We start from the raw sequence: 18,182 nt of genomic DNA, 5'->3' as shown, positions 1-18,182 counted from the left end.
ATCCGGACCCCAGGCCTTAATTTGTCTACCCATGGGCTAGAGTATGATTCCAGAGAATGTTGATAGAGTCTGATGGAATGTTGGAACTCTATTTACACACAGAGAGATGCAGTTCATACTAAGTGTGCTAATGTAGCCTTCCTGTTCCACTTTCTTCCCCCTTCCTTCTGTTTGCTTTTTCATTTTGATTTCTGTTTGGGAGCTGGCATTGTGTAATGGATAGAGTGTTGAACTTGGGAACACTGCTGTTCAAACTCCCCCTTCATCTTAAAGCTTGCTGCATAGGCTTGAGCTAGTCACTGGCTTGGTTCAGACAGAATGATATTGGCCCAATAAACAATGCTTGTGCCTGGGTGTTCCCCCCCAAACTGCAAAAAGTTTCAGAGTTTAAGCCACTGGGAAGTGGTGGGACTAGGATATCAAGTTAGGGGGTTGTAGCCAATGTTATGTATTTTAATGACTAACTTAGGCCCATTAATTTCAATGAACTTACTCTTAAGTGGGACTTGGCTAGTTTTAGAAAATATGCAGCATGTATTTTCCAATAGCGATTATAGCAAATATTTTCCCCTGTGGATTCTTTCTTGTGCAGAGTGTCTGATAATACCATAGAGTGCTACACTGCTCCGGAAAGAGAAGTGTCAGAGTGTCATGTCAGAATGAAAATCGATTCAGCGGTTCGTTCAGCGGGTCATTTTACATACAGAGAAAACCCTACTGTTTCTAAAATTTATCCTGCCAAATCCTTTCTTAGGTGAGTGAAATTTCCAATAAATATATTCATAGGAATGAATGAGCAAAGAGTGGCACAGCTTACCAAATCTCCCAAATGGATGTGCATTTTTATTCCTAGGTAATATACCAAGGAGTTTTATATAATTTGGATTCCACTACCTTCCCTAAAAATGAAAGGGGTTTTATTGACAATTTAGGAACCCTAAGCCCATCATGCTGTTACAGTCTCCATTCACACATATTGACTGCATATGGCTATTATGCTAACTAGTGCTTTAGTGCTATGTGAATTAGCCTTTTGAACTTGCACGCCCCCTCGCATGCCTCTTCTCCTTTGGTGTAGCCATGAAGAGGAAATACAGAGCTTCTACTTCTGCTTTAGATAAACTGTAGTTTAGCATATCATCTGAATCCTAGACTGCGGTTAACCTGAGCTATGGTTAGTAGAAAAGAGGTCAGCTTCATAAACTACGGGTTGAAGTTGACTTGCTTCATCTAACCCTAGCTGAGATAACCACAGCTTGTCCAGGTTTGCACAACACAGTAAGATGTAGTTAATCTAAAAGAAAAGTCGAGGTTTTCGAACTTCTCATGACCAAGCTGGAGAGTAAGAGGAAGAGGTGTGAGCCTAAGCCCTGCATAATCTCAGTCTCATAACACTAACTATAGTTTAGCATTATGTCCAAATGAGGCATCTCTCTTGCACTCTCACACACATATATGGGAGCCAAGACATTTTTCACCTGAAGTGAACCACAGAATAGTGCCTTAACTGGCCAGGAAAGAAGGGGTCAGTGAAGATCTACATCAGGAACAAGGTGGGGAAAATCAAATCAACCTTACGCATTGGTTGAAGTGGGAATCAAAGGCCACTGTAGGGAGTAAAGGGGAGTAGGTAGGGTTGCTGTTTCTGATTTCGCGTTCATTTCTTTCACAAGGCCATTTTTGATCTGTTGAGTCTAAATAACATATTGATATTTAAGAAACTTAAAATACTGGTGTGCATTTTGAATTGGTATTTGTTTATATGAATATTGTTTCAATTTCTTTTTCTCAGTGGTGGAAGCACAATTACAGCTCAGGGGATCAATCTGAATTCAGCACACTCTCCAAAGATGGTGGTAACGGTCCCTAAGCTGGGCAAAAACTTTACTGTGGTAAGTCTGTAGCACAGGGGTAGGCAACCTAAGGCCTGTGGGCCAGATGTGGCCTAATCACCTTCTCAATCCAGCCCACGGGCGGTCTGGGAATCAGCGTGTTTTTACATGGGTAGAATGTGTCCTTTTATTTAAAATGCATCTCTGGGTTATTTGTGGGGCATAGGAATTTGTTCATTCCTCCCCCCTAAATATATATATATATATATAGAGAGAGAGAGAGAGAGAGAGAGAGTGTGTGTGTGTGTGTGTGTGTGTGTCTGGCCCACCACATGGTCTGAGGGACGGTGGACCGGCCCACGGCTGAAAAAGGTTGCTGACCCCTTCGTAGTATAAGTGCTAACTTTAGATTAATATGTGCATACCTTCAAACAGAACACGCAGCACGATCCTGTGCAAATTTACGCAGAAGTAAATTATACTGCACTCATTGGGACTTATCTTCAGGTAGCTGAAGATGCATTTAAAAATGTGAATTGTTTGAGATGTTGATTCTTTTTCTGCATATCTCTAGATATCTTCTAGTTTCTGATTAACGGACAGAACAATGCAGCCTTTTGCATTAAAGATGACAGCAGCTAGTTGCAATGGTGGGCTTAGCTTTCTTTAAAGTCTCTAAAAGGGTTTGATGGTGTACTTGAGCAAACAGGCATCACAGTGCAGGCCTATATGCCAGCTGAGCTTTCAAATACCACAAAATATATTAAGACCAGCCAAGCATGTTGAAAAATTATTTGTCATGTAGGCTGCATTTTATTCTTGTTGGAGAAGTGCCATTGTCATGGAGAAGTGTGTATATAGTATAGGGAAATTGAAGCCTGCATGTGTGGAAATACATGTGTGAAGCTGGTGTTCGTGTTGCCTGACACCTGTTCCTAGTTTCCCAAACTATGTTTTAACAAGGCAGGATCATTAACATCCGAAAGAGCCCTTTCAGTGTGTGCAACCACCACTACCCCTTTTCTGCATTAGACGTCCACTTGTCGTCACTGTCATTTCCTTCACTCTTTCATTTCTGGTGAAACTGGAATGCTCAGATCTTAGCTTAGACATCTTAGCATTTGGGTGGATGCATCTGTCCAGGCCAAACACTATTCCATTTTATTTCCGTCTACCTTTTTCCAAGTCTGTTATTGATCACCTAAATCTTCCCATTCACATTGTTAGGCATCCATGCTTTAGATTCTCTGTGAAAGGCCATTTATCCTCTGAGCTGCCATGACGGTCGAGATGCTATAACATTCCACCTTTTTACCCCTTGCTTTTATCTGGGTCAGCTACCAGCTACCCTAAAGCACACAGATCTTCTTCCACATTTATCCTGTTGTTGCGCAGGTTTCTTAAAAATCAAGTTAGATACTGGAGTTCAGGTTTTATCGGCCATGACTTGCTTTCATTGCCTCATAGGTCACAATTAGGGTTGAGGCAAGAATATTGTAAGCCACATGTATTTTTGAAGAAGGTATCCTTCTTTCCTGCAGCTCACTTAAAGGCTATACATATTTCAGTAGTACCCAACTTTTTGCAAATACTTACATGTAATATATATACACACACACACACACACACACACACACACACACACACACACATATATATATATTACAACAAAGAATAAACACTGCCTGAACTACAGTGGAAACATTCAAGGAAAATGTCTTTTAAAAGCCAGATAAAATAAGTGGTATGTTAATTTAGTCTTGATCAGATGGATTTGGATTTTTTTTCTTACAGATTATCAATGCAGTATTTCATGAAAAGCATCACATTTTTCAATTTCAGAAATCAATTTCAGAGTAAGAATGTCATGTCAAATTTCCTAGCAATAAGGGCACAACAAATGCAATTTCTCTTGACCTTCCCAATCAGTCACATTGCATCACCACTAAAGAGTATTATTAGATTTATTTATTTTTTATCGTTCTCTGAAAGCATCCTTTTTTCGAGACTGGCCTGATAAAGTAAAGAGCTATAGACCCTATTCTAATAGATGCCCACAAACTAGGTTATAAGTGTCACTGTTATTAATTTAAAAGACATTGGTACTCTGAAGTAGATTAGATGTGCAATGAATTTACGTTAATGAAATCAGTATGATTACCAGGATCTGTTTTGATGTATACAAATGCTTCTGTGTTAAATCACCTACATATAAAAAATAGGAATATAGGTATCTTTTAAAGTAGTTATTAATGAAAAGGGATATAATTGTCTGAGGCCATTGCAGCAAAAATGAATGTAGTTACAAGCTTAATCTATGACTTGCTAGTATTACAGTGGTTCCTCGGGTTAAGTACTTAATTCGTTCCGGAGGTCCGTACTTAACCTGAAACTGTTCTTAACCTGAAGACCACTTTAGCTAATGGGGCCTCCTGCTGCTTCTGTGCACAGTTTCTGTTCTCATCCTGAAGCAAAGTTCTTAACCTGAATCACTATTTCTGAGTTAGCGGAGTCTGTAACCTGAAGCGTATGTAACCTGAAGTGTATGTAACCCGAGGTACCACTGTATTTCATTCTATTTAATGTAAACGGAATGCAACATATTTACATGCACACTCCTATGCATGCTTACTCAGAAGTCAGTCCCACTGTCTTCAATAGGGTTTACACCCTATGTTTATGATTGCCAACACAAGCATTTAATTTAAGCACCTTTAACTTCAGTTGGTACCCAGATTGCACCTAGTGCCTGCAATCTGCACGTGCTCCCTTGAGGCATACATATAGCTCATCATAAAAGAACTGTGCAAGATTATGGAACAATATCTGGTTTCTTGTTAATAAGGCTTGGTCCACACCTGCCACAGAATTGAGTGGGGGAATTACCTGCACTCTGCAGCTTGGGGAAAATAACTTAATTTTTAATGAATGAATGCTCTATTATGGGGGTTTTTTAATGGCTTTCAGATAGAAAACCAGCACAGCAAACAGATGACTGAGCTAAACCTTATATTTCGGCACTAGCCTGGTAGCCATAAGCAAGAAGGAATTCTTGCAAGTGCATGGAATTCAATGCATCTGAGAGAACTGGCTGGCAAAGGAGGACCAGAGTACTCTGTTCCTGCTCTGTGCCCAGCATAGAAATGCAGTCAACTGCTGCTAGAAGGACAGAGGTGTTTGTTCCTCCTCTGCCAGTCTGTAGTGGGAGTAAGAAGAATTGCAGGCTAGTAACTTTTATGGACTTATGCTTATATTTAGAAAGCTGGCTAAGCTAGGATTTTTTCTGGATAACATTAAAAAGGGATGACTCCCACCTGCAGGCTAAGCAGTACTGTCCTTTATATTACCTTGTTCTGCTGCACATGCAGACCTGACCTGAGGACAATACTGGACCTCTCAGAGATGCTGGGTTTTAAGAAGAAGGTGTGAGGGTTCCTGCAGCATCTCAGAGCCCTCACACCTCCTTCCCAAAGCCTGGCGCCTCAAATGTATGATTTGCAATACTTTAGGTAGGACGGTGGGGAAGAAAACATTCCCAGCTGCTGCCAGTTTTGAGTTTGAGATGCCCATAGCATTTTTGGCAGTAGTCTGGAATGTTTCTTTCATTGTCTTAACTAAATTCCATTGCTGGGTTATTTTTCTTTCCGCTCCAGCCTTCAACTGAATGAAAGACCACAGTCCTCAGCCATGGACTATTTGTGCTGTTCTTTCACGTGAAAAATGATGCAACTGGGCCAGAATTTTCCATGGGCATACAAACCAACAGCCTCAAATTAATTCTAGAAATGCTTTTTGTACACATGAGTTTAGATAAAATGGCAGAGGTTTAGAGTTCTATAAGATAAACTGTGTGTTATTCTGGAAGATCTTGTTCTGATCTCTTGACTTCTTCTTTTTAAATAAATGCAACATTAGGGAGTGGCTGCTAATCTGATTGGACAGAAGCTGCAGGCATTTAACCCCTTTCCCCCCCCCCCCATATAGTTTTCTTAATGCAGATCTCTCAGTCACAAACTGACATATGTGCAAACTTCTATTTTCTCCATTTGGGGGGGGGGGACACAGGAACTTGTATTTCCCTCAGCAGATCAAATAGCAGCTTGATGCGTTTGTGTGCTTTAGACTGCAGAAGGAGCTACAACCCTCCACCCCTCCATGCTACTACTTCATCCCAATAACTTAATACACCACTGCCCACAACTCCTGCAGCTGCATTTAATAAAGAAAGATTGATCAATTGTGGTTATCCCAGCACAGTATGTAGTTTGGCCCTGAGTCAGCCAGAAAGCACACCAGAATTTCTAAGCTGGCAACAGAGTCTGACAGAGCTACTGCAATGTGCATTCTATTTTTGTATGCATGCTTTGCATTTGTGCAAATTGGTTATAGGCTCATTTCCCCAATTAGATTGGGGTGTGGGGGGAGAAATATACATATGACACTTGACTGTCAACTCTTGACTATCGTCTCGGTTCCCTACCATTTATCATACACAAACAACTTGCGTGTGTATGTGCTTGTGATCCAGCATTGCAGTACAAAGACAACCACTTTAACTGTCAATAAATCAGTCAGTCAGTTTTATTGCACATAGTCAAAGGCTGCCGCAATGTACACAGAATCATTCAATAGTTAAAAGGAAATATGCTGGATTAATACAAAAAAACTTAAAACATTTATATTATCAAAACATTACCTACTCTAAACAGAGCTATAGAAGTACCTTAATATACAGGTTAAGACTTTAAACAATAAAATTTATAGGCTAAAATCACCACATGGCCACTAATATAGTAAAAATAATGTTAATTAATGCAATGTACAATTATATTCAGAGTTTGGTGATATAGAATATAGCGTGATGTAGGTAGGGTCAAATAAATTCATCTCCTTTACAGTTGGTCACAGAAAAAATATATAGCTACGTTTGGGTAAAACAAAACTAAAATCGTCTTCTTCCCCTTTCTTCTTCTTCTTCTTCTTCTTCTTCTTCTTCTTCTTCTTCTTCTTCTTCTTCTTCTTCTTCTTTTGCCATGCCCATGTGTTTTAAGTAGAAAAGTACTCCTCCTTACCTTGCAGACTTGGCCATTTGAGCAATTTCTTATGGGTGTACTTCTTGCAGGTGCAGGTTGTGCTGTTTGCTTCTATGGAGCTGTCAGATCTTGAAATAGAGACCTATATTTTTTCCCCATTGAAACAAATGTGGAAATCAACAGGTTTAGAAGCTCAGTGTGTACTGAAAGTGGGCACATGGTTTTGTGTTGGATGGTTGGATCTCATTTAAGCATCCATCCCTTGGTACATAAAGAAACCCGTACTAGTGGAAATAAGACCAGAATTTACAACTTCCCAGAGTTTTCAACATAAGAACCATTTCCCAAGATGGTAGGAGTGTTGGACACTGTAGCTGGACATAAAAGTAGAAGACAACGCTGAGTGTCCAAGACACACATCCATAGACTTTCACACACACACACACAGAGAGAGAGAGAGAGAGAGAGAGAGAGAGAGAGAGAGAGAGAGAGAGATGCCCCTAATATAATTTGCGTAAGCCCAGTTTATGTAACATCACTTGGTGAGTGTTGCAAAGTATGTCCATGATTAGAATTAATTTTTCAATTTTTTTAAGCGAGTGTGAAGTTTTATAATGGAAACTTATATTGCTGCTATGTTTAAAGAATATGCAAGCTATAATTGGGACAATTCTCTGAAAGCAGAAATCAACAAAAAGTTGAAGTCATATAAAATGTTGTGATACTCAATTGTCTACTTATTCAGTTTCCTTTTCTTATTTTAGACATGTAAACAAATAATACCTCTTTTTCCCCCTTATTATTTTAGGAATGTAATCATCGTTCTAATGCTGAAATGATCTGTTGCACAACTCCGATGCTAAGATCCTATAACCTGACACCACCTTTTGTGACAAAAGTATTATTCATTTTTGATGGAGTCATCTCACCTGCGTTTAATTTTGATTATGTGAATGACCCGGTCTTTACCATTTCCTCAAAACCAGTGGTGATTTCCCAGGGAAACCAGAATATAGTGATTAAGGTAAGGGCTATTTGGTTTTAAATATGGTAAATGAGCTTGCCCACATTGCCCCAAAGAATTCTGGGAAACTTGTCTGGAACCAATGGGGATCTGAAGCAAACAACAATGTGGACATAATTTTGACTGGCATACAGATGGGACAAGATGTGAGACGCTTGGGTTAAATTTAGGTTTTCATGTATAATTAGTTTTTGTCAGTGCTTCATGTATATTTAGTTTCTGTCAGTACCAGCACCATTTTTTTTCTAGAAGAAAAGTACTGGTTTAAAGTGTGGCACTTATGTAACAACTTCATAGTAAGTATTGGTACCTTTTTTCTAGAAGAAAAGCACTGGTTTCTGTTAACAGACATGCATATGCCTGTAAAACAGTAAGGAATTTGGTTATATTTTTACAAGTGCTTGACCAAGAACTGGTGTTGTTGAGTAGCAATACATCTTTAAAGCAAGATTGGGTCAGGTCTAGAACTCTGCTGTCAGTTATAAGGACCCGTTGCCTTTTCTTTTTTAAAAACAACAACAACATTTCTTTTAAAAGGTTGCTAAACAGTTTTACATCCCAGGAAGCAGACTTTAGCACTGGGCAGAACCACTAGTAATTGTGAGCAGGACACAGAGGCAGAAATGAAGAAATTCAGACCGTGTTGGGCAATTGGATAAATGAAGCCTGGTAGATTTCACTGAAAATTTGACATGTGATAACTAAAACCAATCCTCGTTTGTGTTTGCTTTCCTCCAACTCACTGATTCAGTTGGCAACAAAAGTAAACCTGGTTAAGGAGTAATGTCAAGCCTTACTTATGTTTGTGCCTTTGTCAGCAATTTTGTAGTTGTAAGCAATTTCAGCACTTAATCCTGAATAACTCCCTACAGACTTCCGAATATAGTTCACTTTGGCCAAATATAGTTCACTTCCAAATATAGTTCACATGTGAACAGTATGTATCCTGCACTAAGCTGTTGCACTAGTGTTAGGTACATGTTTTAAATATCAGTGGCAAGTCCCTACTTAAAATGAGAAGTGCATCATAGGGTAAACTATTATAGTTATTCAGTATCCTCCCCCACAAATCAAACTCTTAAGTGAGAGGCACTCATAAACTATAGGCCAGCTTTTGAGAACTTGTGTTCCTTCTGTCAAAAGGTCACTGTAGGCCGAATTGGCAGCATTCTGAGCTTTATAAACACACACACAAAAACCAGAGACAAGTTTACATGCCTCATAATCACGTTTTGTCATCCAGTAATTAAGCAAGCACAGCATGAAATTAAATGAGCGCTTGGTTCAGTGAACAAACAGTTCTTAGCAAACCAAAATTCTTTTATCTGTTTTCTTAATTAGTGTCAGAAGAATAGAGGAGCCTTTATCACTTGGTTTTTCAGTAAAACTAATCTAATGCGGCACATTTTCCTTTCAGCAAGTGAACATATTCGGACCAAAAGGTTCTTTCTACCTCACTCAAAGAGAACAGGGTACTTTATGCCACCGCCACCACTTGAAGAAAAAAAAATCCCACAGCTCTTAGGCAACTTATCTGGACTGTTGTTTTGGTTTTCAGCAAAGAATTGCAAAAAGTCCATAACAGAAATCCCCATCTTAAAAGTCTGTCTTTGTGACTTCAGATAAAGTCAGGCTGATGTAAGGTTGCACATGGAATCCCAACATTCATCTTCTACCTGTGCTTTAAAAAAACCCTGATCTGAATTGTTCTGTCTTCTGTCAACTTACGATTTGGGTTCTGAGCTACTCTGCAGAAAATAAAGTTCTGTGTTCCCCATTCACTCTTACGGGGAATCTAAAAATTGCTATAACTTTTATTCCTTCTGGGATAAGCAGACACAGAATATCTGCTCACATGGGGCTCTGTTTTTTTGGGGTGGTGGATGTTTGATGCACGCCATGACTGCGATTAGTCCTGGGAGGCTGCCATCTTCCTGTGTGGCGGGGGGAGGGGATTGTCTCCTGGTGCCACTTACCCCGTCCGCACTGGGCCTTCCATTCTGGGCTGGCCTCGCCTGCAAGGCCACTCAGAGGCAAGGACATGGGGACTGTGCCCTGTTTGTCCCTGGCATATTTAAAGCAGCGGCCAGGTACAGGGTACTGTCTTTACCACAGCAGATGGAGCATGTCAAATTGCAGGTCTGGGGTTTCTGTAGGGGAAGTAAGAGGGATTTTCTCTCCTCCAAAATCCACAAATATATTTTTCAGGCCAACTAAAACTCCAAAATCCATATTAGTTTCACATTTTGAGGCAATGAATGACATCAAAGAAAGCATAGCTAGCCAGTTAGACAAAGAGAAGCATCCATTGTCTAGGCTAGGGATGGAGAACCACCAGCCAATGGGTCTACTTAGATCTCTCAGACCTACCCATTTGAGCCACAGAACCATTTCAGCCAGGCCACCGGGTATGGGGAAGGTAAAAGCCTGGCTCAGCCAAAAGGGGGTTATACAATCAGGTCTTCAGAAGGCCCCTTGCACAGCATCTTAAAGGACAGAAACAGTCACTAGAGATGTAATTGTAGCACCAGTTGACTGACAAGTCGATAACTGTGATGAGGAATGTGTATCAACTCAAAAGCACTAAAACCTGCAGACAGTATTTCAGGATCCAGTTCATTCCCTTTGCCAGTAAGAAGCCTGAGTATTTGTCTGGATTTATTCTGCAGCTGTAATAAATAGAAAATTCCTGAACTCCTTTACAGGATTGTGCCAAAGTGTTGCTATGTATTACCAAATTGAAAGAAAATAAGGCTCTCCCTGTATGTATCTGTGATTTACAATGGAGCTCCTGGCATTTCATCAAAGTTCAGTCTATCCAAGCCATCTCGATGAATTCCTAGGATTGTTTTACAACACCTGAAGCCCATTTGCCTGGATCCAAACTGCAGCAGTAATAATAATAATAATAATAATAATAATAATAATAATAATAATTTATTTATTTATTTATATGCCACCCATCTGGCTGGGTTTCCTATGGCCATTCAGCAACTTGTTGCAATTGTATGCAGTTGAGAGTAGAAGTGGCAGATACTTTTTTGTTTAGCCATTTGTAGATGGTCTTTGGAATTTTGAAGACAGTCCCTAAAACCAGACTGTCAGCAAGCAGTGGTACTTGATTTAATGCATTCTAATTGCCATTCAGAAACTCAGTGTGTTTCTAAGTCTCAGGAAGGAATCAATGCATTTCAATGACCACTCACTGTCATTTGTTTTATTATATCTCCTTAATGAAAATGTTTAGCAAGGGGAAATGAGCCTGGCTTGGTAAAGCTTCCCTATTATCTTTTTTTTTCTTTTGTAATTCTGTTTCCAATTCTTTTTATCTGGTTTTTTTTTCTCAGGGTAATAACATTGACTCAGAAGCTGTTAAAGGTGAAGTGCTAAAAGTTGGAAGCAAGAACTGTGAGAATATTACTTTGAAGTTTCAGTCTGTTTCCTGTACTGTTCCTAAAGAGCTGCTAAAATCCAACCATGAACTAAACATTGTGGTAAGAGACCTACCCTAGCATTGCATATGTGGTATAGTTTGAAATGTCACTTCTCTACTAATAATATTTGCACAATTGAAGTTCTAATTTGTTCCTTGTGTTTACACATCATGCTTCATCTGAGTTGTTTAAACATTTCATTGGAAGCAGCACTTGCAATTACTTGGTGGAAGAGCAGCCAAAGATTTCTTTTAACCACTTCCTTTGGTATGAATTGGGCCCTTCCAATTAGGTCCTCTTCCCTACCTTTTTGTTGTCATTCTTGTTGAGTGATCAGGTGTTCTCATGGTCTGCTCCACTGTGAAGACTTATTGTTATGAAGGGAGGAAAGAACTCCCATTACACTACCCTGTTGCGTTATCATCTCCAGCTGAATGTGTGAATTGTCTGCTTTCATGGCCCAGTTTTTTTAAAAGAACAAATTATCTTGATAGTCTAAAACATGGGGTTTATATTTTAATAATTCTTGATATTTGAATTGCTGAATCTGTTCAAACGTGGGCAGTATCCCAGGCTGACTTTTCAATGTTTTGATTTCCAAGTTGAACTTGTTCAGCTCTCCAGTTTGAGCCAACATGAGACAACCTTAACTCTAGCCTTAAACTGGCAGTTCCTTGGGATTAAGGCAGGGGTTGTCAGCCTGGTCCCTACCGCCCATTAGTGGGCATTTCAGGATTCTAGGTGGGTGGTCGGAGGTTCTACGGCACAAGCTGAATCCTCCTTCCATCGAGCACTGGTGGGCGGTAAGGAAATTTTACCATCAAGAAAGATGCATTAGTGGGCGGTAGGTATAAAAAGGTTGGCTATGCCTGGATTAAAGAATATACTGAGGTTTGGAGGGGTTGCAACACTCCTGCAGAATCCTGATGTTTCCCTCTGAATTGTGTTCAGTCCTCCATTTTCACAAATCTCCCATGGATAGGTTTGTTGTTAGAAAGCGGAAAGCCCATTCTGACTATTTATATCTGGAAAAAGCCATGATGGAGGGAATAAAGAATAAACTCCCATTTCTCCTTCCAGTTCTGCTACTCTAATCAACATTGGAGCCAACACACAGCTGCTCTAAATTTAAAAAAGTTAGGTGATCCAACCATAGACTTGCACATATTTGGCCCCTAAGATTACACATTGGGAGCTAGGGGTTAACATATGTCTTTGTCTTCTGGTACTATCACCTCTTCTGCACCAAGGAGGAGTTGGTGTGATATTTTCAGGAACAGAATGGGTAACATGTATGCAGGTATGATGTCATTGGTCAGGCTCAAGAAAGCCAACTATTAATTGAAGTGTCCTTTGCAAAAGTCATCTATGTTCTTATATTTTACTATATAACCCTGGAAAATATTTTTTTGAAAATTTCAGAATGAATGCCTTTGTTACATAAATGCTGTAAATTATTTAGTTATCATATTTGAAGGCATTAGATGTTGGCACATTCACAGTGCACATCCAGCTGCATTTCTCATTGTGGGAAATTAATGGGGCCAACATGCATGAAATAATGCATGCAAGGTGGCAGGAGTTTTTGTTTGTTTACTTTATTATTTTTCTGCTTATTTGCAAATTGCTTATGCACCCAGCATAAAAGGGAGATTTTCAAATCTATCATTCCAAATTGGACTGGATTCCAAAAAAGACAGAAGGATTGCCAAGTGCATTCCAACTCACTGAGATACTGTCATATGACACTAAATACTTTGGATTTCCTGGTTGATTAGTGCTGCTTGTTGCAATCTTCTCACTGAAAGACAACAACAGAACTGGTAAGGCAGAATCATTAGTGCGATAGAAACTTAAAGGACATTCCTGAAAAGATGCTAGATTTCATGATGAAGCACAAATGGCATTAGCTATTCTTTAACAAAGGGTTGCAACCTTGGTAACTGCTTACTTACACAGCCAGAGTAAAATATTAGTACATAGAGGGAGGCCAGTACAGTGGTACCTCGGGTTAAGTACTTAATTCGTTCCGGAGGTCTGTTCTTAACCTGAAACTGTTTGTAACCTGAAGCACCACTTTAGCTAATGGGGCCTCCTGCTGCCGCTGTGCCGCCGGAGCACGATTTCTGTTCTCATTCTGAAGCAAAGTTCTTAACCCGAGGTATTACTTCTGGGTTAGTGGAGTCTGTAACCTGAAGCGTATGTAACCTGAAGCATATGTAACCTGAGGTACCACTGTATTATAAAAAGTGTACCTGACAACAACTAGGATTCCTGCTAGCAATAATAGACCAAATTCCCACCACCACTCCAGATACCCCCTCCCACTTAACCTCAAGCATAGTCCATTATGAAGTGATTTGAGGAGTCCTCTGGAGGAAGGCAGACTGAAGCTTTTAGAGTATAACCAAAGTTGTCAAAGAGGTATCTAAGCTACTCTCTAGTTTTCCAGTCTTCCAACTGCCTCACTGCAACTGAGTCTCTTGCTGGAAATGGCTGCTAAAGTAAACATTTTTGCATCCTTCACTTGAATGCTGTTCATGTCCCGCACAGCTTGCAGCTCAAGTGGCAGATGCAAAGGTGATACAAGCATCTGCCAATGCTCAGATTTTCTCTGTTGCTGAATCTCCTGAGCTGAAAAAGGCTACCCAAGGAGCCAGATGTTAGTCCCTCACGGGTCAGGGCTTCTCCACTGTGCTTTTTTATCTCTCTCTCTCTCAGTTTCTGGCTTGTGCTGTAGTTAGAAGGAGTTTTATTCTATTATTTCTAATACGGCATCTAATGTGACAATAGGCATTATATAAATTAATAAAATCAATCAATCTCTGGCCTTGAGAATAAAAAAAAAAGTTAGGAAATGATGAGAGATAGGACTAGCATGTGTGACTTGCATGGGTATGTTGGCAGTGATAAGAGTTGGCATGTTCTCTTATCAGTCCCCCAAATGAAATTGAACTCTGTTATTGATGGGAGTTTTAAAAGCTTGCTATGGGTTCTTTGCCTTTTTTATCTTTCAGTGGCAGAAAGAAGTTTCATCAATGGTTATTGGGAAAGTATTGATTGTGCCGGAGCAGAGCTTCACAGGAATCATTGCGGGAATCGTGTGCATACCAGTTATTCTCTTATTGTTACTGTTTGGCCTCTTCCTGTGGAGAAAAAAGAGAAAGCAAATCAAAGGTGGTGGTGTTGTTCTTCATATATGCTATTTCAGTTAGCAGCTAGACAGTTTCCTGCCCCAAGGAAGTTACAGGGGGACAAGAAACAGGGTGGGTAGCGAGAGGTGAAAGTGAGTGGATCTGTTTATGTCCTATTTGGAGTCTAAGTCTTTGCCACAGTCGGGGAGGTTAAAGCAATGGCATTCTGCAGGTGGGTTTTGAAGAAGGATAGGAAGGAAGACAACGCACTGCATAGGTGTTCTGAGAAGAGAATCCAGTCATAAGGGTAGCAAAAGTGTGTTATAACTAATTAGATTTTTTAAAGCTGGCTTTCTTCAACATTTACATCAAATATTGATGAGCGTGGAAGTCATAGATGGCCCACAACTCTCTTCTAAGCCAAGGGATGTTATAGATACACGTGGTTTGTTCAGAGTGCTTGATGATGGCTTATGCGGCTGCATGCATAGTTGTCATCAAAACTTTTAAACCAGTATGGATGCCCTCCTGCTGCAACATATTCTCTTCTCCAGCACAGCAGTAGGAAACAGAATATCCTGTTGTGCCCTGATAAAATATGCAGAATGGGCAGTTGTCTGTATATGTCTGGCACCAAACTGTCAAAATATATTTCTCTTTTGCTATATGGAGGAATAGAGATACTCTACAGAACATCAGCTGCTCCACACAATCTAGCAGTGAAATAACTGAAACCTCTAGGATAATGCAAGTTTGTTCAGAACTTGGTACTGACATTCTCTTGTGTTCCCACATGTTAAGAATTAGGTGGAGATATTGTTCGCTATGACGGACGAGTGCACACTCCTCATTTGGACAGGCTTGTGAGTGCAAGGAGTGTAAGCCCTACAGCAGAAATGGTCTCAAGTGAATCCGTAGACTACAGATCGACTTTTCTGGAAGGTACTGTTTTTCTGATTAGTAAATATAGAAAAGATGTCATATTTTAAACAGCCCACTTTGTAACCCATCAAATGACACCTACAATAGGTTGTATCTCTTCTGAACGTTTGCTATAATCCAGTAATATCCACTTACTTAGCAGTTTCCCATCACCACGTGGACTGACCCCATTGCCAATTCGTTTTTGGTGGGTGCTTGCACGAGTATCAAAACTCTATATGTCTAATTCAGCTGTTTAATAAAAATCTGTGCCTTATGTAAAATGGCAGCAGTCTCTGCTGTAAGTCATTCTGAGCATTACAGTGGTGGTGGGAGGGAAGGATGGAAAAGATTTGCCTTGAAGATGATCAGAGGCATCCCTATAATGAACGTAGCAAGTGGTCCTGCTCTGTTTTTCCTTCCTTGTCTTTCCTTACATATATTCCAATTTCCTCTGCTCTTCTTTAACTGATCTTCTGCTGCCATCCTGGTATAACTTCCATCTTTTTTCCTGCCTCTGTGCTTTTAGCTATCCTGTTAAGAGTCTCGCCTTCTCATCCATTAGGCTGCCTTGCCTCCTTCTCCATTTCAGGTCTATTCTTCATGTCTTCCTTCAGTTAAGCTTTTCCTGACCTATCCTAGCCTAATTTTTCCTTCCTTTCTCTTTGGTGTATTTCATTATATATCCAGTGCATGCCTTTTGACTCTTGTAGGCCAGTAGAACCTTCAACTCCTAAGGAAGTTTGTACGGGCCACTTCCCATAGCTGTCAACTTACAGATTTGAAAATAAGGGACCAGCAGCCTTGAAAATAAGGGACCAGCAGCCAAAATAAGAGACTTGCAGCCTCACCTGTTCCAGGCACTCCAGTCTTCCTGTCCTCCTGCAGTCTGGTCAAACTCATGCTGGTAGCTTCAAGAACACTGTTCAACCAACTTTGTAACCAGAGGTTCAACTGAATAGAATGTGAATCACATGCACCACAAGGCCTATGCAGCCTCAACTTAAGATGGCTCCCCGGCCTGGCTTTGCACTGCAAAGTTTGCAGCAGCACGTGCAACAAAATGGCATCCAGCATTCAAAAACCTCCTCAGCTTGCATTAACTAGCCACACACAAGGCATGCAAGCTCCCCCCCCCCCCAGTCGTTCTTAGACTCCTTATTGGGTGAGCAACACAGCCAAGCAACACAGTTGGAGCCTCCCTGGCCAGCAGGGAGGGAGGGAGAGGAGCTGCTTCCTTTGAAATTTAAGGGACATCATTTAAGGGACATCTATCAATAAGGGACAGCAGTGGGACATGGCGCTGGAATAAGGGACTGTCCCTTCAAATAAGGGACACTTGACAGCTATACCACTTCCAAACTTCATACAGCCATTGTTCCCGCCCACACAGCGGTCTTTAGGAGTACATGGGGCTGCTGGCAGGCTTCTGACACTTCAACTGGTGCTTGCAGAAGGGTTGTATATATATACAGTGGTGGCAATTTGTGGAATCATGATGGCCTTCTTTTTAAGCTGCTGTGATCACACAAATTGCAGCAGCTACGTGTCAGCCTTCTGGTTCATACAGTTGGCAGTGCTATGAAGGATCTGCAGCCCTGCCCACTCCCAGAAGGTAATTCATGAGGCTGCTGGCATGAACTGGTCCCGAAAGCAGTACAAGGGAGCTCCTAGGTTTATATATCCTTAGGGCCGCTTCATAAACATAAACAAAAGAAATAATTCCTGTGTGTAGCAATAAATATGCACATAGTAGCGTGTATACAAAAACTTGAGTTTATATTGCAATTCACATCTTGAAGCCCCTGGGTTCTGTTGCACTATGTAATGTGTAAAGTTTGTTGTGTTTAATTTAGCAACATACAATAAAACAGACAAAATAAAAACATATCATATGAATCAATAAAATCATAAACCGGTAAGTCCGATTCAGAAATCCATAAAATCTAGCCATAAAATCCAACGCAGGCAGACACAAATTAAAAACAAAACAAACAAGGGTAACATCAAAGATCACTAGAGCAACTGCAAACTATAGGCACTTCCAGACAACCTGTTTATTGAGCATCCATCCTGGTTTGCATTGAAACAGCTACTCAGAGTTCACTTGCCTCAGCTATAGCTATTCTTCAGGCTGGTTGGGATCACTAGCAGAGCAACAGATTCCCGCAGCTGTCCTGCTTCAACTCCTTCCTCATTTGGCCAATACCTGACTGAGGGACCTCCTTGCTGGAACACCTGATGCTTTGATTGCAGGTGGGGTCTGGTGCAAGGCAGGGGTCAGCCTGACGCAGGAGGGGCTGTGGTCTAAACCCTGAGCCTGTTGGGCTTGCTGATCAGAAGGTCGGCGGTTCAAATCCCAGTGACAGGGTGAGCTCCCGTTGCTCTGTCCCAGCTCATGCCAACCTAGCGGTTCAAAAGCACACCAGTGCAAGTAGATAAATAGGTATCGCTGCAGTGGGAAGGTAAATGATGTTTCCGTGCACTCTGGCTTCTGTCACGGTGTTCTGTTGCGCCACAAGCAGTTTAGTTATACTCAATGCTTTTTGGGGGGCACAGGGGTACGCATACCCCTAAACATTTTGTGAATCTGTACTTTTGTCCATTTACTGTATTTTTTTCTCCTGATTTGAATTATAAAATGGTGATTTTTCTTGAGTCAAAATAAGAGTACCCCTAAACATTTTTTTAGAAAAAAAAGCACTGGTTATGCTGGCCACATGACCCGGAAAGCTGTCTTTGGGCAAATGCCAGCTCCCTCGGCCTGAAAGCAAGATGAGCTCTACAACCCCATAGTCACCTTT

The 18,182-nt window shown here is 40.7% G+C and overlaps 1 protein-coding gene across 2 annotated transcripts in view; it reads left to right on the top strand.

The window, feature by feature from the left end:
- The window catches only part of MET (MET proto-oncogene, receptor tyrosine kinase), a 109,524-nt gene that overhangs the window by 75,942 nt on the left and 15,400 nt on the right, over positions 1–18,182 (top strand). For both annotated transcript variants that reach the window (XM_081928920.1, XM_081928921.1), the window contains exons 9-14: positions 593–754; positions 1,793–1,892; positions 7,674–7,889; positions 11,237–11,383; positions 14,341–14,500; positions 15,259–15,399. In XM_081928920.1, coding sequence (XP_081785046.1) covers positions 593–754; positions 1,793–1,892; positions 7,674–7,889; positions 11,237–11,383; positions 14,341–14,500; positions 15,259–15,399 — 926 coding nt within the window. The remainder of the gene's footprint in view (positions 1–592; positions 755–1,792; positions 1,893–7,673; positions 7,890–11,236; positions 11,384–14,340; positions 14,501–15,258; positions 15,400–18,182) is intronic.

Source organism: Podarcis melisellensis (genome assembly GCF_964234715.1).
Source record: "Podarcis melisellensis genome assembly, chromosome: 10".
In the NCBI taxonomy this organism is placed as follows: domain Eukaryota; kingdom Metazoa; phylum Chordata; class Lepidosauria; order Squamata; family Lacertidae; genus Podarcis; species Podarcis melisellensis.
This window is presented reverse-complemented; position numbering and strand designations above follow the sequence as displayed.